Source organism: Oncorhynchus masou, chromosome 1 (assembly GCF_036934945.1).
Source record: "Oncorhynchus masou masou isolate Uvic2021 chromosome 1, UVic_Omas_1.1, whole genome shotgun sequence".
In the NCBI taxonomy this organism is placed as follows: Eukaryota; Metazoa; Chordata; class Actinopteri; order Salmoniformes; family Salmonidae; genus Oncorhynchus; species Oncorhynchus masou.
In genome coordinates this window covers 38235507-38257212 of record NC_088212.1, presented here as the reverse complement: position 1 = coordinate 38257212, position 21706 = coordinate 38235507, and the positions used below count along the sequence as shown (strand labels likewise).

The window sequence follows — 21706 nt, the reverse complement described above, 5'->3', positions numbered from 1 at the left end:
TCCATATGCACAAAAAGCATATTTCTCTCAAACTTTGTGCACTGTGTTTACATCGCTGTTAGTGATCATTTATCCACCTGACAGGTGTGGCATATCAAGAAGCTGATTAAACAGCATGATCATTACACAGGTGCACCTTGTACTGGGGACAATAAAAAGCCACTAAAATGTGCAGTTTTGTCAAACACAATTCCACAGACCCACAGTTTTGAAGGAGTGTGCAATTGGCATGCTGACTGCAGGAATGTCCAACAGAGCAGTTGGCAGATAATTGAAGGTTCATTTCTATACCATAAGCCACCTCCAACATCGTTTTAGATCATTTGGCAGTACATCCAACCGGCCTCACAACCGCAGACCACGCCAGCCCAGGACCTCCACCTGTGGGAGCGTCTGTGTGGAAAAACACATTCTGATTGGCTGGACCTGGCTCCCCAGTGGGTGGGTCCTACAGTATGCCCTCCCATGGCTGCACCCCTGCCCAGTCATGCGAAATCCATGGACGCTGGCCTAATTAATTTTTATAAATTGACTTATTTCCTATGAAGTATAACTCCATAAAATCTTTGAAAGTGTTAACTTTATATTTTTTATCCAAAACCGCTCTGGCTGTCATCCACCATGAACTGATCTTTGATAACGGAACTTGATTGGCAAATAAATAACCATCGCTAAAACCCTAACATATCAGTCCCACACAAAAAATAATTGTTTTACATAAAACCTCTTACATTAAGGCAGACAACTGTGTAGTAAACTATCAGAAATGGCAATGAAATATTTTGTGAAATACCAACTAGTCTTCCTATACCATTCATTTGTCATTTTACAACTGTGTACTCCATCCAGTGCAGGAAACAGTTTGACCCTTGACCTCCATTCCGTAACACTAATGACATACTCAATAATCCAGTCAAATCCCTAGCGGTGTTTTGTTCCTAATTTAGACAGTCCACTTCCTCTAATGGTTCTACCCCCACATGACATCACACACACCATTTGGCTGGATGTGAACAAAGCTGCAGGTGAAGCATGAGTGGCTACAATGACACCCTTTACAGTGCACTACTTTTGACCAGGGAGCCAATAGGGCTCAGATCAAAAGTAGTGTAGAAAGAGTGCCATTTGGGAACCAGAGAGAAAGACACATATGCAGCATGACATATGTCATTAGCAGAGTGAATCTCTGCGGGGTAAAATACACAGACAAAACACAGATTTAATGGAAGATACCAATGTAAAAACTTAACCACCAATATTATAAATACAAACAATTATTACAATGAATGAAGTGAATAAAACAGGCAGGGTGACAGGGTGAGGACAATACAGTGTGAGTATGTTGAGCAGTGCATTAAAACATATATGTATCATGAAATATTCACACACACCACACACACTAAAGGTATAGAATATCCTGCATACATGTGGAAATGTACATCTGACCTCATTGTGGTACACAAAGTGGCATGACTGTTGTAGATAATATGGCTGACATGACTAAATAAACAGGTACAGTAACTCAGACAACCTGAAACACTGAAGGAAAACAGTTTAGGACACTGTCATAATGTACACATTCTCTGTCACACACACACACACAAAATGGAATGACCCAAAGGCTGGAGTTATTTTCTCACACAAGCGCCACACTACTTCTCCCACACCTCCAGGGCTTTCTGGGGCCAGGGGGCTGCCCTCCCGGCCCCAATAGGGTGACCCCGGCCCTGGGCCTGACCGTGGGGGTCCTAGGCTTCCTCCAGCAGACCCCTCTCTGTCAGGTGGGTCTTAAGGGAGTTGAAGATGTGGAGCTGCTGGTCCAGGCGCAGGGCTAGGAGTTGCTGGACCACCTTGGCAGGGTTAGGGCCCCTGGAGACAGAAGATTACACAACGGCTCACATACAGGGCGATATTTTGACAGCACAAAGAGGTCTCCAAGAAAGGCCTGGTTAGTCAAACTGGTTGAGGCTGCAGCTCATGTCTCTATACAATAGCAGATCCACTGGGAGAGAAATACAAATTATAAACTGGGTGGCTGGAGCCCTGAATGCTGATTGGTTGACAGCCGTGATATATCAGACCATATAGCACAGGTATGAAAACCTTTATTTTTACTGTTGTATTTGTATTTATTAAGGCAGCACCTACTCTTTCTGGGGTCCAGCTAAATTAAGGAAGTTCATACAATGTTAAAAACATTACAATACATTCACACACTGTGCCATCAGGCCCCTACTTCACCACTACCACATATATACAGTACAAAATCCATGTGTACGTGTCTATGTTTGTGTTGCTTCACAGTCCCGTATTACTTAAATATAATGATATATGGTTTTCACCTGTTAACACATCAGCATTGTCAGCAAAAGCAGTTAATAAGCCTGTGGTGTTCTAGCTAGTTACCTGATGAAGCTGGCGATGTAGACGTTGACGAACGTAGCCATGAGGTACTGGCAGTCGAAGCGGTCCATGATGCCACCGTGACCGGGAATTGTGTTGGCAAAGTCCTGGAATAACAGGCCAGACGGACATGGTGACATCAGGGCAATAGGGCATCAGAGCAGAGGACAACATAACACACAGCTGGTGCACTGTGGAGACCCTTTGCTCAAGCAAAGTCAAAAGTAAGGCAATGCAGAGACTGCGTGAAACTGTAGTGGATCACAAACTATGGTGAAACAACCAAGTGGTTCCGGAAGCATAGATCATGAGCACGGCCAACTAAGGCTACTCAATTCTAGAGAGTCCACTGGGCCCAATGATAACAGTGGTGAGGTGTTCTGACAGTCACCTTGATCTTGAAGGCCCTCTTAAAGCCGCTGGCAAAGAAGCCTCCGAAAGGTCCCATGAGGGAGGCAAAGGCAGACAGGGAGATGCTGTGAATCTGGAATGGGTAGAGGCGCAGTGTGGGCTGGAGACAGAGAAGAGAGACGTTAAACTGGTCTCACATATGGTCAAACAGTTTCTACAAAAATAGGACAAATAAGGAGACATTTAGGACAGGGAAGGGAAACTGGTTTGAAGGCCCTCAGATCAATGTATTTTATTTTTTTGGAACTCAGTCTGGGTCTCAACTTACTGTTGGGAGTTAGAATAGTAGAATGCATAAGGTGCCATTTCAAAATGTGGTTGTGTATCAACAGTTTCTCTCCCGTTATGTCGGTCACTGATAGTCACTCAGCCCATGTCAGCTAACATTTTTTCAGATTGGTAATTTAGTCTAGCGGCCAGCTATAGTAATCAAGGTCAAATTAAAGCCTGTGGGGCCAACATTGATTTTGTTAGTCAGTCTCACTCAGATATCATATTGAAAACTGCAAATCTTCTCTCTGCCCAATAGCAAAATGTGTATAATTGGAGCAAACTAGCTTTAAAACAGCAACATTCTCTCTCCACCCCATGGCTAAAATGTGTAGACTTGCACAAAATTAACTCTGATTTTTTTTTTTTTTTTTAAATGTTCTCTGGGGCACCTTAGACCAGACAGAGATCATAAGCAGAGACCAGCCAACCAGACCGAGAGAGAACAGATCAGACTCACCCATCCAGTGAGCGACTCGAGGGCGGCAGGCAGGGCATAGTCCTGCAGCTGGAACAGGTCAGAGGGTTCACAGTCCACCTCAAAACTGTTACGGTCGCTGTTAAACTCCACGGGACACACAAAGAAGCTGTAGCCCGCCATCACATAGGACAACTGGATAGAGCAGGAGAAAGGGAGTAAGATTAGACTAATAGAGACATTTAAAAACAAACTTTTGCACTTAGTTATGGCAATTTCTTACCAGGATCCCAAACACAACAGTCGAAAAGAATCCACCAATGAAGCCCTCCCAGGTTTTCTTAGGAGACAGCTGCACGGAACACAGTCACGTTAACACATTAAAGAGTGTTCAAACGGTATCCCTTTTGCCACAAGCCTTGGAAGATGCAACATACCCATGACATATTCATAGGATCGCTACGTTGCCTGTTGACCATAGCTGTGTGACTGACAGTGCCAGTCTTGCTAACCTTAATGAGTGGAGTACGTCCAAAGAAGAAGCCAAACATGTAGGCCATGATGTCATTGCAGATCACACAGGAGATGGGCACGATGAACCTAGACAGAGAAGGAGAGAGGAACTGGTATCAACAACTGGGCCATATTCAATGGAGTGTCGTACATTGTGCATAGAGCAGACAGCTATTTACTCTACAAGAGACAGAGCATGTCTCTTCTACACAGTTCATTTCCCTGAATGTTCTGTAACAAGCCCCTGCCATGGTGCAATTACATCAGTTTATAGTATTTTTTACTCTGCAGTCGGCTCTCCCACTAGAGGTCTTCACGGATCCACCGTACCTGAATAACCGAGAACTGGCCTGGGACCCGAGCTGGTCCGGATCCAGAATTCTAAATAAATGTCATGGATCTGCATCGGATCTGATATGATTGTGACTGGTATGTGTAAATTGGACTGGCCGTACAGATCCGAACGCGACTGCTGCAGTAGAGAAACGTTATAATGTATGCTGCTGCTATTGCTTTTCACGAGAGTGGAGGGTGGCGCGTGTTGCCGTCCAATCACAAAGCGGTCAATAGGCTACAGTCATAGATCCACCGTGCATGGCGAAAGTTAGGAGATATCTAATCAATGGAAGACGGAATTAAAATGACGGAATTAAATGTTAAAGGAGGAGGATAGGCTACAACGACCAAAAGCCAACCGGTAGGCTGCGACCTTATATTCTGAATTAAGTGATTTGTAATGGTAGGATGAGATGGTGCATGAACTGCAACCTCAATTAGCCTAACGTTAGCTAGCTTAACTAACTTCTCCCGGTTTGATGCTACTATAGTGCGAGTCGGCTTGTTGCAGTCTCCTCTCTCCATGCCTGCTCCCCAGGATCACTCGCTCACAGTACAGCTCCTCCCCAGCATGCTGGAGCGGCACCTCTCTCGTCGCTCCCTCCTCACGGACTTTATTAGCTCCGGAACTTCTTATGGATAGGCGTTCAGTCAACAGGACAGTTGTAAATCATGTAGCGCCGTGTGTCATGACCGCACATTTTAGAGAAACAACAAATGGCGGTACATATAAGTGTCTTATATCGGCTGAAAGCTTAAATTCTTGTTAATATAAATGCACTGTCCAATTGACAGTAGCTATTACTGCGAAAAAAATGCCATGCTATTGTTTGAAAGCCCCTAACAACAAAACACTTTTCACGTGATAGGTTTGATAAATTCACCTCCGAGAGTGAAATGTGTACTTAAATCAGAGCAAGATTTCAGAATGTATCATCCCAAGGGTCCCAGAGATAACAGTGTGTCATTTTGTTAGATAAAATCCTTTTTCATATCCTAAAAAAGGTCCATATAGCATGGATGATCGATTTTGTATTTCCACTCGTTCAATTTGCAAAGGAATCTGTGAAAATCTAACCCGAAATGTTGTTTCAACCAGTCAAATTACCTTTGTATTTATTTCTCAGAGATCCTAGACCCTAACCAGACTACACTATATCATTAGGAGTGTAGTATATCCTATAGGACACCATATTTGGTCAGAGAGCGATGCCTTCATGGCGCGCCAATGACACCGGCGGTCTTCACTTGATTGACTGTAACTTTGTCAAATAAGCACCAATCGGGTCAAACAAAGCTAGCTAGATAGCCAATGAGCTGGGCTTTACAGGAGTATACGACAGCAACCTTGTGCGACAGCAAGTCTTTCCTTTTGGACAAAAACTGCAAGAATATGGAGAGTTATGAAGTTATGAAAACTGGGTGTTTTGCATATGCTGAACTTACAATATGGCTACTAATACTGTAAAAGCTAAAATCTAAGTCCAAGTATACAGATTTGACGATATTCTTGCAGAAGAATGTAATATAAATGTGTCCTTCACGATTTGCCAAAATGTACCTGGGTGACATCACACTAAATGTCATGTAGCTTGCTCATACTTCAAGTTATCAGTCTGAAACTTGGCACATACACTGCTGCCCTCTTGTGGACACCATCGGAATTGTGATGGCTAGATTTGGGACCTTTGTTGCATTTCAAAGATGGTGGTAGAAAAAAAAAGTTTTTTTCCCTTTGTATTTTCTTCTACCAGATCTATTGTGTTATATTCTCCTACATTCAATTCACATTTCCACAAACTTCAATGTGTTTCCTTTCAAATGGTATCAATAATATGCATTTCCTTGTTGAAGGGCCTGAGCAGGCAGTTAGATTTGGGCGAAAACTTTATTACAAAAATCAAATAAAAAATATTTAAAAAAGGGGGCTATCCCTATAAAATAGCTTAAAACATTTATTTTATGCTGTTCCATCACTCAGATCCGATTGGACCGGGTCTGGATCAGACCAGGTCTGTTCGGGAACGGGCCCGTGAAGACCTCTACCTCCCACTGTACAGAACGGAAAGAGTGGGCTGTGTGAAAACACTCCATATATTAACCTCTGGGTATGTCCCAAATGACACCCTAGTCCCTATATAGCCAATTTTAGACGCAACCACTGAATTTGCCCTCCCATACAGTGGAAGCCAACTAGTGGTCAGAGATCTGATTAGCATTGCTGTTGACAATAGTTATGTTCTCTGTGTGCTACGTGTTGTGGGCTGTGTGTGCGCATGTGAGAGAGGAAGAGACAGGGACATTCCTTACCAGATCATTCCCTCAAACAGGTTGTGGATGATGAGGTGGGACTGGGTCACAACGATCAGCAGAGTTACGTGAGTCCAGCCAAACTGTCAGGGAGGAAAACAGAATTACACACACACACATATATATAGTCTTAAGATCGTGTAGTATAGGATCTCTATAGAAAGGTGATATTAAGGAACCCAAAAGTTGGAAGAAAATGATTCAATTACTGTGGTATTTACACATCGGCCACATCTCTGCTTATTTCTAAGTGTTAATGACGTGAATGGCATTTGGCAGAACAATCCTTACTTATAGGTGTGTCATCATTGCTCTGTGGTCTTTGCAACAACACAAACATATCCTAGAACCACTCACGTTCAAATCTGGACCTCGAAGCCAGTTTCAATGCTTAAACCCCCCCTCTCATTCTTGTCCACTAATGAGGGTCTGATTTAGACCTGGGACACCAGGTGGGTGCAATTAATTATCAGGTAGAATAGAAAACCAGCAGTACTCTAGACCTCATCTGACCCTAATGGTCATCTATGAATGTTTGAACATCTTGCCCATGTTCTGTTATAATCTCCACCCTGCACAGCCAGAAGAGGACTGGCCACCCCTCATAGCCTGGTTCCTCTCTAGGTTTTGTCCTTTCTAGTGAGTTTTTCCTAGCCACTGTGCTTCTACGTCTGCATTGCTTGCCGTTTGAGGTTTTAGGCTGGGTTTATGTACAGCACTTTGTGACATTGGCTGATGTAAAAAGGGCTTTATAAATAAATGTGATTGGGTCAAATTTAAATACCGCTGTAGACGAAGTCCTCAGGCCAGTCAGTGTGTGGCAGTTTAGCTTTAATGCAGTGTTCAGAGCTCACTCCCGCTCACTGATTGATGTGTTACTGCAGTGTACAGTACATTTGGAAAGTATTCAGACCCCTTAACTTTTTCCACATTTTATGTTACAGCCTTATTATAAAATTGATTAAATAAATTGTTTTCCTCATCAATCTACACAAGGACAGAGCAAAAACAGGTTTAGAAATGTTTGCAAATAAAAAAATACCTTATTTACATAAGAACTCAGACCCTTTCCTATGAGTCCACCTGTGGTAAATTCAATTGATTGGATATGAATTGGGAAGGCAAATACACCGGTCTATAGAACGTCCCACAGTTGACAGACCAAAAACCAAGCCATCAGGTCGAAGGAATTGTCCGTAGAGCTCAGAAACAGGATTGTGTCAGAGCACAGATTTGGGGAAGGGTAGCAAAACATCTGCAGTTTTGAAGGTCCCCAAGAACGCAGTGTTCTCCATCATTCTTAAAATGGATGAAGTTTGGAACCACCAAGACTCTTTCTAGAGCTGGCTGCCCGGCCAAACTGAGCTATCGAGTGAGAAGGACCTTGGTCAGGGAGGTGACCAAGATCCCAATGGTCACTCTGACAGAGCTCCAGTTGCTCTGTGGAGATGGGAAAACCTTCCAGAAGGACAACCCTCGCTGCAGCACTCCACCAATTCAGGCCTTTATGGTAAAGTGGCCAGACGGAAGCCACTCCAAAAAGGCACCTAAAGGACACTGACCATGAGAAACAGGATTCTCTGGTCTGATGAACCCAAGATTGAATGCTTTGTCCTGAATGCCAAAGGTCACACCTGGAGGAAAACTGGCACCATCCCTACGGTGAAGCAAAGTGGTGGCAGCATCATGCTGTATGGGTGGTTTTCAGAGGCAGTGCCTAGGAAAATAGTCCGGATCAAGGGAAAGATGAACGGAGCAAAGTACAGAGAGATTCTTGATGAAAACCTGCACCAGAGCACTCAGGACCTCAGATTTGGGCAAAGGTGTACCTTCCAACAAGACAACGACACTAAGCACACAGCCAAGACAACACATTAGTGGCTTCGGGACAAGTCTCCAAATTACCTGACAATAGCTATGCAGCGACGCTCACCACTCAACATTTGTATTTATTAATGGATCCCCATTACTCTTCCCGTGGTCCAGCAAAATTTAGGCAGTTTATACCATTCCAACACATCATGTCCCCTCAGGCACCTACTCCACCACTAATCTACAGTACAAAATCCATGTGTACGTGTGTATAGCGTGTGTTATCGTGTGAGTGTATGCATGTGTCTGTTCCTATGCTGGTGTGGAATCACAGTCCCCGCGGTTCCATAAGGTGTATTTTTATCTTATTTATTTAAATCTACATTTTACTGCTGGCATCATCAGTTACTTGAAGAGACCTCGTGGCACGTCTTGTGGGGTATGTATGGGTGGCCGAGCTGAGCGCCAGTAGTTCAGACAGCTCGGTGTACTCAACATGTCAATACCGCTCATAAATACAAGTAGTGATGAAGTCAATCTCTCCACTTTGAGCCAGGAGAGATTGACATGCATATTATTAGATCTCTGTGTATATCCAAGGACCAGCCGTGCTGCCTTGTTCTGAGCTAATTGCAATTTTCCTGAGTCCCTTTTTGTGGAACCTGACCACACAACTGAACAACTCCAGGTGTGACAAAACTAGGCCTGTAGGACCTGCATTGTTGATAGTGCTGTTAAGGTAGGGCAGCACTTTATTACGGACAGACTTCTCCCCATCTTTTAGGTACTGTTGTATCAATATGTTTTGACCATGACAGTTTACAATCCAGGGTTACTCCAAGCAGTTTAGTCACCTCAACTTGCTTAATTTCCACATGTTTTATTACAAGATTTAGTTGAGGATTAGGGTTCAGTGAATGATTTGTTCCAAATTGTATTTACTACTTACAATGCTTTTAGTTTTAGAAATAAATTAAATTACTTTAACTTCCCTCTAAGACTTGGGGCACACACTTTATAGTAAGTAGGCTTAAGTTGAACATATGGTAAATAGGAGTGGCAATATCGGCCGCTATTATCCTCAGTCATTTTCCATCTAAGTTGTCAGACCCCGGTGGCTTGTCATTGTTGATAGACAATGACTTTACGGAATTCAAAATTAATGCTCGTCTTTCATAATTTGTTCAGATATATTTGGATTTGTAGTGTCAGTGTTTGTTGCTGGCATGTCATACCTAAGTTTGCGAATCTTGCCTATGAAAAAAATAATTGAAGTAGTTGGCAATATCAGTTGGTTTTGTGATGAATGAGCCATCTGAGTCAATGAATGAGAGCTGAGTTTGCCTTTTTTCTCCGAAATGTCATTTAAGGTGCTCCAAAGCTTTTTACTATCGTTCTTTATCTTTGTTTCATAGTGTAGTTTTTTATTCAGTTTAGTCACATGCTTTTGCAATTTGCTTGCCATTTTGTTTGAACAGCCAGACTTATTTGCCATTCCTTTTGCCTCTTCCCTCTCAACCATACAAATGTTCAATACTTCAACAATCCAAGGGGATTTAACAGTTGTTTTCACAGACATTTTCTTAAATGGGTGCATGCTTAGTAGTTACTGAAATAAACAAATTTCATAAATGTGTCAAGTGCAGCGTCTGTTTGCTCCTCATTACACACAGACCAACAAATATTTACATCAACATAGGAATCGCTACAAAACATATTGTATGACATCTTATACACTATATTAGGCCTAGCATTATAAAAACTTTGGTTTTCCTAGATATGGCTACTATATTATGAGCACTACAGCCAGTGGATCTGGATACTGCTTTCAAGCACATTTCTGGTTCATAGGCACATGATTACAGTATACAATAGCTGTAGGATCAGCAGAGACATTCAGGGTAGTTAGAGGGACATAAATTAGGTTAGTTACATAGTATCTACCAACGCCCCTGGTGTAATGTACATTTGCTGAAGAATTATGGCAATTCTGCGTCACAAATGGTAGGGATTAGCTGAGCTGGGCTTGGGTAATTGATAAATCATTGTCTCAACAAAGCCTTATAACGCTGTGAAAGGATAAAGGAACCCAAATGATTTGGGTGGATCCCATCCTCCTTATAAAACCTGTTTTGTTTCCAAAAGGTATCGAAATTGTCAGAAGTTACACTCACTGAGCTGCAATAATCACGTAGCCAGTTGTGAGGAGAAAGAATCCTGCTAAAGCATTCAATGCCACGATTGAGAGGGCACAGGTCCATATGATGGGTCTTTTGTTAGTGTCTAGCAGAGTCAATCAGCTCTTAAAATCCAGTTTCAACTGTTCAGAACACCCACATGGACTACGATAGAGTCGATTTCCATGTCCTGACGTAGTACATTCGGGAGCAGCTTAGTAATGTAATTTACTTGAGCTCCGGGATAGGACATTGTTTTTGCACCAGGAGCGGTCACATTTCTTACCATGGAATTGCCAAAAATCACAGCTGGCAAGAAGGACGAGGATATCTGCCCACTCCCACGAGTCACAGGAGTCGGAGAACTTTTATGGACGGGCGAGAGGCAGCATAACTTGAGCCCGTTGCAGAAGCCCCGTTGGATCCAGAGAAGGGCTGAAGGTTGCCGACATGGTAGTAGTAGGCACTGCGGCCGCAGACACAGGCACCCGAAGCGATGAAAGTGCAGGAAGCTCAGGCTCCAGGAGAGCGAAACTATTCCTTGTTTGAATCCACTCTGGGCCTCTCGTTGGGAGTTTAAACTGCTTTGCGGGAGGCCGCAGTCTTCGACTTCCACGGCTTGTGATATGTGACCATCGTTGATTGCCTTGCTCCTCTTGCTGTGCTCCTTCAACTGAATGGGGAGCTCCGGGCAACACCGGCAAGTTGGATAACGACAAACAAGGAATCCAACAAGCGTGAACGCCATCCAGCGACCGGCTTAGAAAATGTACACATTCCACTCTGCGTTTTTTTCCAGTTTCTTACGAAGGCTGGCGACCTGCGTGATCAAGGAAGCAATTGCTGCATTGGAACTATCAGTGATCCGGATTGTCCCGAAACAAAGCGCAATAGATACAGCTCCTACAGCGCTGAAACCATTCATTTATTTCTCCAGACAAAAAGGACTCCATTGCAAAACTAATTTAGTAGCCACTTCGTTAGCTTCATGGCTAGCAGCTAAGCATCTCTATCAAGCAGGCTTCAACCTTTGTTAAGCAGAATTCCGGGACAAGACATAGCGGTCCTAGCTGTTAAAAGCTAACCGAGTCTCGGAATCCAAGCAGAGCTTGAGAGGATTTGCAGAGAAGAATGTGAGAAACCCTCCAAATACAGGTGTGCCAAGCTTGTAGCGTCATACCCAAGAAGACTTGAGGCTTTAATTGCTGCCAAAGGTGCTTCAACAAAGTACTGAGTAAAGGGTCTGAATACTTGTGTAAATGTGATAGTTATTTTTTAATGTATATTTGCAAACATTTCTAAAAAAATAACTGGTTTTGCTTTGTCATTATAGGGTAGTGGGTAGTTTGACGTTTTAATCCATTTAGAATAAGGCTGTAACGTAACAAAATGTGGAAAAAGTCAAGGGGTCTGAATAATTTCCGAATGCACCGTGTTTCCTTGCAGCGCTCAGCTCTTTCACCACCTTACATGGTCAAGCCAGAGCTTAGAACACAGAGCTGAGTGAGAGAGAGAGAGAGCGACAAAGGTAGCAGATAAAGTGCCTTCAGAAAGAATTCACCCACCTTTTTTCCTCATTTTGTTGTGTTACGAAGTGGGATTCAAATTTATTTAATTGTCATTCTTTGTCAACGATCTACACAAAAAACAAACGTCTAAGTGGAAGAAAAACACTAATATATCTAGACTAGATAACTATTCAACCCCCTGAGTCAATACATATTAGAATCACCTTTGGCAGCAATTACAGCTGAGTCTTTCTGGGTAAGTCTAAGAGATTTCCACACCTGGATTGTGAAACATTTGCCGATCAAAATTCTTCATCGGCAACCAATTTGACAGAGCTTGATCATTGCTAGACAACCATTTTTTAGGTCTTTCCATACATTTTCAAGCAGAGTTAAGTCAAAACTAACTTGGTCTGTGATTAGCATCATTCAGTTTCCCATTTCCAGTCCTTAATGATTACAAGCATACCCTTAACATGATGCAGCCACAACTATGCTTGAAAATATGAAGAGTGGTACTCAGTAATGTGTTGTATTGGATTTGCCCCAAACATAACACTTTGTATTCAGGACAAAATGTGAAAGGCTTGGCCACATTTTTTGCAGTATTACTTTAGTGCCTTGTTGTAAACAGGAAGCATGTTTTGAAATATTTTTATTCCGTACATGTTTCACTCTGTCAATTAGGTTAGTATTGTGATCATTTAACTAACTGTTTTAGAGTCCCCATTGGCCACCTCCCGAGTGGCGCAGCAGTCTAAGGCACCCGGGTTCATTCCCAGGCGGTGACACAGCCTGCCGTGACCGGGAGACTCATGAGGCGGCGCACAATTGGCCCAGCGACATCTGGGTTACGGGAGGATTTGGCCGGCCAGGATTTCCTATATTTTTTTAACAATTTGTTTGTTTGTTTTTAATAGTCACCATTAGCATCATGGTGAAATTCATGAGTGGCTTCCTTCCTCTCCGGCAACTGAGTTAGGAAGTACGCCGGTATCTTTGCAGTAACTGGGTGTATTGATACCCTATCCAAAGTATAACGAATAACTTTACCATGCTCAAAGGGATATTCAATGTCTATTTCCACCCTTCCTGCATGTATCATCAGAGTGCCATCAGAGTCCATGCAACTTGTGACTTGTTTTATTTTACCTTTATTTAACCAGGAAGGGCACATTGAGATTTGAAATCTCTTTTTCAAGAGGGTGCTGCCTATCTTGGCCAGGACAATCATTGCACAATTAGACAGACATGAAAACTACACGTAATCTAGCAAAAACCATAGAAATCACTGGAGTATAACAAAGTCATAAAACAGCAAATTAAAAACATTGACAGGTCAAGGAATCAGCCTCAACTATTTATTAAACACCAATCAGGGCAAGTTCTTCCAGTTTAAAAGTATTTTGCAAGGTGCTCCAAACCGATGGAACAGAGTACATAAAAGCCCTTTTACCAAATTCAGTTCGGACATTTGGAACAGTTAGCAGGATAAAGTCCTGAGAACGAAGAGAGTACCACCACATTTCTGGAGAATAAAAAGGCCCCCCAAAAATGGTAGTAAACCCAAAATGGCTTTGTAAATAAAAGTATACCATTGACTACAAGTGACTAGAGAAGACCAGCCAAGCCTGGTATATAAAGTGCAGTGGTGCGTAATGGTTTTACAGTTTAAAATAAATCTCACTGCTCCATGGTAAAGGGTGTCAATTGATCGCAAACACTGAGCAGAAGCAATTATATATAAATCACCATAGTCTAGTATAGGGATAAACGTAGCTGATACTAGCCTCCTCCTGGCTTCCAAAGAAAAAACAGGCCTTATCCTAAAATAAATAGTCACACACATTTTTTCTACTGAACTTATTTAGGCCTGACAAAGGGTTTTAACACTTATTAACTCAAGACATTTCAGCTTTTAATTAGTACAATCTTCCAAAAACAATTCCACTTTAACATTATGGGGTAATGAGTGTAAGCCAGCGAAAAAATAATAATAAATTGAATCCATTTTAAAAATTCAGTTTGTAACAACAAAATGTGGAGAAAGTCAAGGGGTATGAATACTTTCTGAAGTTACTATAGATCTGGGGTTCCCAAACTTTTTCCCTTCAGGCCCCCATTACAGCATTGGGGAACCTTGTGCATTCTGCTATTACAACTTTCAACAGTAAGTTGAAAGTAGGAATGTGGTGGAGAGAAGAACACCTACTGTGGATGAGGCCCTGGTCTTATGTCCTGGAACGGACCCAGAACACTGTTGGAGGGCTACACGTTTTTAGGCCGGGCCACATCAAAAACATAATAGTAGCCAAGAGGAAGAAGGCTCATATAATACAGAACACACAAACACTATGCCCAGTACACTACACAACACATGCACACAAACACTCACCATGTAGAACTGCAGGCGATAGTGTTTCTTCACCAGGCTCAGCACAAACATGCAGAAACCTGCAAAAAACACAAAAGAGGGGAAACAAGTCAACAAAGCATGTGTCACCCTGTTTTTAGTAGTTATTGTCATTATTTGCTTTCAAACTGAGGACCGGTAACTGCATCCTTGTATATCATCCTGAAAACTCAGTCTTCAGTGACGCATAAATGCCAATTTGGTTCTGTGTTCCGAGGTTAAAAGCCTGCTAAAGTCAGTAACAGATAAAAAGACAATCACGTGAATGTGCAACATCGAACTCTTAATTTCTTACAGTTCCAAGAATTCTATTCTTCCCCAAAGCAGAGTAAGAAGACAGCCTTCTGAGTAAGAGGCTTTTACTGAATCAAACAAATTAGATCAAGCCAATGTGACTATAATCCAGTTAGGACAACTTGGACATCTGAATATTTGATGGCAAGACATCTATCCAATTCATATTATTTGGTTAGATGGGCTTCATCAGAGAAGAACAAAGCTAGCCTGGTCCCAGATCCGTGTGTGCCGTCTTGCCAACTTTATGGTCATTGTGGCGGCCACGTCACAAACAGATCTGGGACCAGGCTAGAACAAAGCACACAGTGTTCTGCTAGTTTATCTTTATAGAACTAGCTGACCCTGTGAGCTCATTCTATATTATCTGGCAGTGGGGAGATGGCCCGATTACCTTAAAAGCCTTTTCCTGTCAGCATTTCCACAGTAAACGACCTGGCCTGGTTTTTATATGTACCCAAAGGGAGGAGTGAATGAAGGAGGGGTGGGTATTTACTTTCCTCTCCTTTCACCTTGAGGCACGGAGTCGAGGTGTGATCATGCCGTCTAAAACAGCCGTTAGCAAGTCAAGTGCTGCCTGTCTTTACCACATCCTGCTGCCATTAACTGCCATACTGCTGCACCAACTGACTGAAAGCGGGAGGAGCAAGTGAAGCACAGTGGATCTTCCGTTTGAGACTTGTGCCAAACCAGTAGTCAGGTAAAAACTGATAGAAATTGCAGATGCTCCAATAGTGACTAAAGCAACACTAAAAGTTGAAGAGGACTGCCCTTCTCCCTCCCTCCCGTCTCACTCAATACTCCCTGAAAGCATTTATCCATATATCCTGCCTGGCCAGATCAGTGATCAGGAAGGAAAACACAAGGAAGCTAGTTAGAACTTGAGCCACAGCCTCACCAGTGAGGTACATGGCAAAGGAGATGAGGCGGTGGTATTTGCTGAGGATGCGCAACGGCTCCTCCCTCTGCACCAGATTAGAGAAGTAGTCCGTCACCGTCTCTCCGTAGAAGAAATAGTTCACACACAGTAGGAAGTACCTGAGGGGGAGGATGAGGAGGGGAAGGAGGAAGGTGAGGTCAGAACTGTTGCAACACAGAACACAGATCAACTGCACTATGCACTCCAGTCTAGAAAAGTCTGGTGTAACGGTGAACTTTGGGGTTTGGATGCATCTGAAGCCATTAAGGGACATTATGGGTTCAATATTTACATCAATAATGTTAAGAGCTTTTCACCAGGTTTTTCCAACATAGTGCAATGTGAATGGCAGGAGACTACAATCATACTACAAATACCATCCCCACTACGGTGGTTAAAAAAACTACACTTCTATATACTCAATTTGATCAGCTAACAAACATGATATAGTCTATCTGCTGATTGGTTTAATAAGCTAGATAAACACTAAAGTGGGTAAACATTACCAAGACCAACAAATCTCAGGAAGTCTGCAATGAAATAAAACATGCAATTCATTATTTTGGGTGGCCAAATGGTTAGTTGCAGTTTAACCTTAAACACAGACATAGAACCGTGTGTGTGTCTCACCAGCTCAACGTTCTGAACCAGGGCAGGTGGTAGGAGTGGTACACACTGTAACCGATGTGGATGATTTCTTGGAAGCATTTGATCTGCACACACAGCACCTGGGCAGAGACAGATAATCCAATATTACTGCAAATATACAACAGGTCTGTAATAAATTACTGAGGTTTGCCAATGACTGTCTGAGTGTTGGTATCATCTACATGGAATTCCCCTACCACACATTTGATATCGCTCTGACAACAGCATCTGGTCTGTGTATGATTCCTCAAAACCATCTAATTTAATCAAACACATTTGGACATGTCTGTAGAGTTTTTTGTGTTCTCGATTTAGTTCCTGCAGTGTCTGGATGTGGCAGCATGCTTTCTTCCTCCCAGCAAGTCCAACAGACCATTAAAGAGGAGCAAAGAAAAGCATGTTATTTCCACTGACCTACACTCTGAACCTGAAACTATTAAAGGACAGACCCAATTAAATCCCCCACACTCTCCTACTGCTCTGTTTCTGCAGATCTGTAAGGTGTGTTAGCAACATGGTAGAAGCGCCACCGATGCACTGCTTTTACCTATCCTGAACCTACTGATCTGGAAACGGTAAGGAGCCAAGGGAGCGGGGTAGGGAGCTATTTGGGATCGGCTAACAAACTGGACTGATAGGAGGCTTAGGGAGGGAGGAAGAGCACTCACAATCAGCATGAGCACCATGGGGCCCAGGTAGATGATGAAGAAGAAGAAGGAGATCATGGCCAGAGTCAGGATCCCTCGCACCCACCAGTTCTTCCATCTGAGAACACACACAGTTAATACCCGTATGCGGTGTTTAATAGATTGTGAAATTAACACAGTGAAATGAAGAGGGGATCTATAAGCATCCAAGATATTTGTTGACCAACACATTCCTAAAGAATGTCAATATAGGCTGACACAGATCAATAGGAGTTCCAATGAGTATTTCAGGTGCGGTTTCATAAGCATTCAATTATCCATGACTGAACAGCAGGATGTTGTTAGGAAGGAGGAGCAAACAGAAGACAGTACAAAAAAAAATGATATAGGCTTCATGTGTCCCAAATGGCACCCTATTCCCTATAAAGTGGCACTACTTTTAACCCGAAACCTGTGGGACTCTGGCACCGTGTGTTGTGAAACTATGATCTTTCCTTTGCTCTAAACAATTCCCAAAATGGATGTTGGGATTACCATGAGAAGATAGTAAATAGAAATCTGTTACTTTGGTAGTGTTTACCGTGAGGACAGTCCAGACAGGGCTTTGTTGAGGACCTCGGGGGTGTCATCAGCAGGGACAGGCACCCCCGGGGGTCCTGTATCAGGCTTGCTCTCACTGTCAGACGCCCCATCCTTCTCTGCTTTCCCCTCACTCTCAGATCCCTAGAAAGAGACAGACAGAGAGACGGGGAGAGAGTGAGTCAGACAATGTAAATAAACACAGCTAGCTACCTATGAGGAATGCTCTCCCACTTCCTTTCTAGCTCTATTTTATTTGTCAGTGAATAAAAACATTGCAAGGAATCTTGTAGAGCTTTCCTGATTTGGTGTTAGGATATTCTGCATGATAAATGTAGGTCTGATAGCGACAGAGAAATCAATATATTTCAGTGTCTGTCTACCCCTTGATGCTCTGAGAGCTTTTGTTGTGAAACTGCATTAATCTGGATGACCCTCTACTTTTCCGTGGTAACAGTCACCAAAATGTGTTATCAGGAGACAGCAGACTGCTGTAAAGTCCTCGTTGTCGCTCCCCCCCCCCGGGCGCTACCCAAGTAACACTTTTGTCTAACCTCCTAATAACACAACAGATAGAAATAGTGTAGGCTAACAGCTATCTTGGTTGCAAACACACACACACACACACACAGCAGTAGCCATCAAGCTGATGGATCCTCCAGGCTCGCTGGTTTCCATGGAGACCATATCACGTCAGTCAGGATGCATTGGTTAAAAATAGCCCCTCCTTTCACACAAACAACACTCCTGCTACTGAAGAGACCATTTTCATGCTTCCTGTGTAGGAAAGAGTACCACTACACTCTTTCCCGTTTCACATCAGAATCAAAAGATTTATTCAATCATGTTAAGTAAGTAATGGAGGCCTATGCTATTTCTACCTTGTCTTTTGACTCCTGTCAATCATGCAAGCTTAGGCCTACTCTTCTAAATTTGGCTCATATGGTTTCAACAAAAAAAAAATTGAGGGTGCAGATGACAGACAACTTGTTTTCCATGGAAAGTTGCATCTGCAGTCAGGGAACTCCTACAGTGACATATGACTACACCGAACCATAGACAGCACAGCACCACAGCTCTATACCACTAGCACAACACAGCTGCATGAGACCTGCCTGACAGTTGTTAACACTATCCTTCTCTTCAGCAGTCAAACCCAGATTGGGGGTAATGTCAATTACTGATCAAAAACCACAATGCAAGGCCCTATGCCAAGCCACCTAGGACTACATTCTACTGAAGCAGGAATGCAAGGCAAAGTGTAGGGACACTGAAAATCTAATAAAGCCCCAAAGTGGAACTGTGTCGAATTAGAGAACAGGCAATACACACCAAAGCTGCTGGACACTATCTATTTTTATTAGAACTTATGAACACCCTTGACTTTAACATATAACTAATGTTTCTTTCTTCAAAAGAGCCCACAACTGACATCAAATCAGATTTTATTTGTCACATGCGCCAACTACAACAGATGTAGACCTTACAGTGAAATGCTTACTTACAAGCCCTTAACCAACAATGCAGTTCAGAAAAAATATTTAAAAAATTAACAAATAATTAAAGAGCAGCAGTAAAATAACAATGAAGAAGCCATATACAGGGGGTACCAGTACAGAGTCAATGTGCGAGGGCACCGGTTAGTTGAGTTATTAAAGTGACTTATGTGTAGACTTATGCAGACTTGGCGCTCCGGTACCGCTTGCCGTACAGTAGCAGAGAGAACAGTTTATGACTAGGATGGCTGGAGTCTGACAATTTTTAGGGCCTTCCTCTGACACCGCCAGGTATAGAGTTCCTGGATGGCAGGAAGATTGGCCCCAGAAATGTACTGGGCCGTACGCACTACCCCCTGTAGTGCCTCGCGGTCGGAGGCCAAGCAGTTTCCATACCAGGTAGTGATGCAACCAGTCAGGATGCTCTCGATGGCGCAGCTATAGAACCTTTTGAGGATCTGAGGACCCACGGCAAATCTTTTCAGTCTCCTGGGGGCGAATAGGTTTTGTTGTGCCGTCTTCACGACTGTCTTGGTGTGCTTGAACCATGTTAGTTTGTTGGTGCACACTAGCAGTCGTGGAAGTCTATTTGTATGTGGCTACAAATGTGTATGTGGGTTGTCCTTCCTGCAGAGTTGATTGGCCTTTTCATTTCAGCCTAGCTACCTTATGAGTTGAAATCCAACCCATACATTGGAAAAACTAGGCAGAGTTTATGACTAAATTGAAGGTCGTTCCACCTCAAAAAGCACAAGAGGATTGACACCCACCATCAGATTGTTCTGAAATTGTTTCTGTTGATAGAAAGTAAACAGATCAGATTATCATTCCAGCAACATTATTTTGTTGAAATATAATTTGATCAAGTGCATTGATTTCTCAGAGATCAAATTATATTTAAACAAAATAATCTTGCGTGAATACTAATCGTACCTGTTTCTAACTACAGAAACGATTTCCGAACCATCTGAGATGGTGGGTGTTATGTCCTGCTGAAATGACATGGAACGATCTTCGATTTAATCAATTGAATACCTACCTTTAGCTGCCCTCTTTGACCTGGCAACACAGGCAAACGTTAACGTTAGATAAGATAACTAAACAGCTAACCACTGAAGTAAACGAGTGCCTTTCATGTTAGAACTAATGTTAGCAGCAAAGCAGCATCCATATCATGTTGTTAACATTTTATCTATGTTTTGATAGCAAGCTAGCGCAAATGTATTAATTGCAGACGTGGCTGGTCAACTAGCTAACTTGCATTTTACACTAGATATAGTTGACTAGCTAAAACATGTGCTATAATTACTATATCATAATGTGTGTAAGGGTCTCGCTGCATCATGTGCATGTAGCGGATGTTTCTCTTCCCTTGGCTAGCTAGCTAGCTAGATAGCGGTCTGTCCAAACGGCAGTCCATAAACACTCCGTACCTTGTCTTCGGATTGTTGATGTTGTAGGTCGTTTTCCGTCGTTCCGCGGTGCCGTAGCTCTGTCATTTGTGCAACTCTTGTCCAGGCTACTACAGAGGAGTGTATGTTACGGCTTGCTAGCTATTTTATAACCTTTACTAGCTTGCTAAATAACAAATACGCCCGTTTGGTTCGACAGAAATTATTATTTGCCCCAGATGATGCACGTTCCTTTCACTGCGTTGCCCCTCCCACAAAGTCGTTTCCCGAAGTTGCTAAATGGTCTGAGTTGCATTCTGTATCGCAACGTTTTGTAACGTTGCTTTGCAATTGGTGCGAAACACTCTTTAAAATCCACTTTCTCTTGTCTGTTCTAATCTAGACTTGAATGAATTCCAGAGTTGGTCTGCTGGTTGTGGTTTTTGGGTTGCGTATTTCATATACATTAATGTATATATCACTCTGCTGATAGTGGGTTACAATTCAATTATATCTAATCTATCCCGGCTGACCTTGGAGGCATTTTGAAAATTATATATTTTTGTTTTGCAATTGGAATTTTTCACGCTATGTGGCAGCAAAGGCCCACAAATGTATTGAATGAGTACTGTGTGAGTGTGCATGTGTGTGTGTGCATGTGTGTGAGTGTGCATGTGTGTGAGTGTGCATGTGTGTGAGTGTGCTTGCTTGTGTGAGTGTGTGCGTGCCTGCATGCTTGCTTATGCGTGCATGTGTGCCTCTTCCTCCCCAGGAGCACAGGGATGTGTGCAGCCCTGTGGCGTGATAGGGGCACAGAGCAGTATAAATACTTAATGGCTTCCTGCAGAGTCAGAGGGAAGGGAGAGCAGCACTGCAGACAAAACACAAATGCTACGTTTTTAAGCTTCTCAGGGCGTTTCCCCTCTTTTCTCCTCTTAATAGTCAATGTGTCATCTATGTGTCATCCACAGAGCTTCAAAGTCTGAAAAGTAGGCTAATAATTAACTACAATTTCTACAAAAACATCAGTGCTCATGTGAAATAGGTCTACTGTGAAGTAATGTTTTTTGTTTGTTACTTCATTTGATTCTTGCGTACAGTCCATTGAGACCCCTCTCACCACTGTAGCCCATGCTGGAGCACAGCACTGAGATGTATGAC

General features: G+C 42.8%; 1 protein-coding gene across 1 annotated transcript; it reads right to left on the bottom strand.

The window, feature by feature from the left end:
- Positions 1–1201: 1201 nt before the first annotated feature.
- LOC135543595 (phosphatidate cytidylyltransferase 2-like) lies at positions 1202–20814 on the bottom strand. The gene is made up of 13 exons (XM_064970987.1): positions 20588–20814; positions 17660–17802; positions 17101–17197; positions 16415–16512; positions 15764–15903; positions 14554–14612; positions 6662–6744; positions 4015–4102; positions 3786–3854; positions 3545–3697; positions 2795–2914; positions 2407–2510; positions 1202–1869 (listed from the first exon to the last, which is right to left on the bottom strand). Exons 1-13 carry the CDS (start codon positions 20651–20653, stop codon positions 1749–1751), a joined length of 1341 nt encoding a protein of 446 aa, XP_064827059.1. The 5' UTR covers positions 20654–20814; the 3' UTR covers positions 1202–1748.
- Positions 20815–21706: the final 892 nt, after the last annotated feature.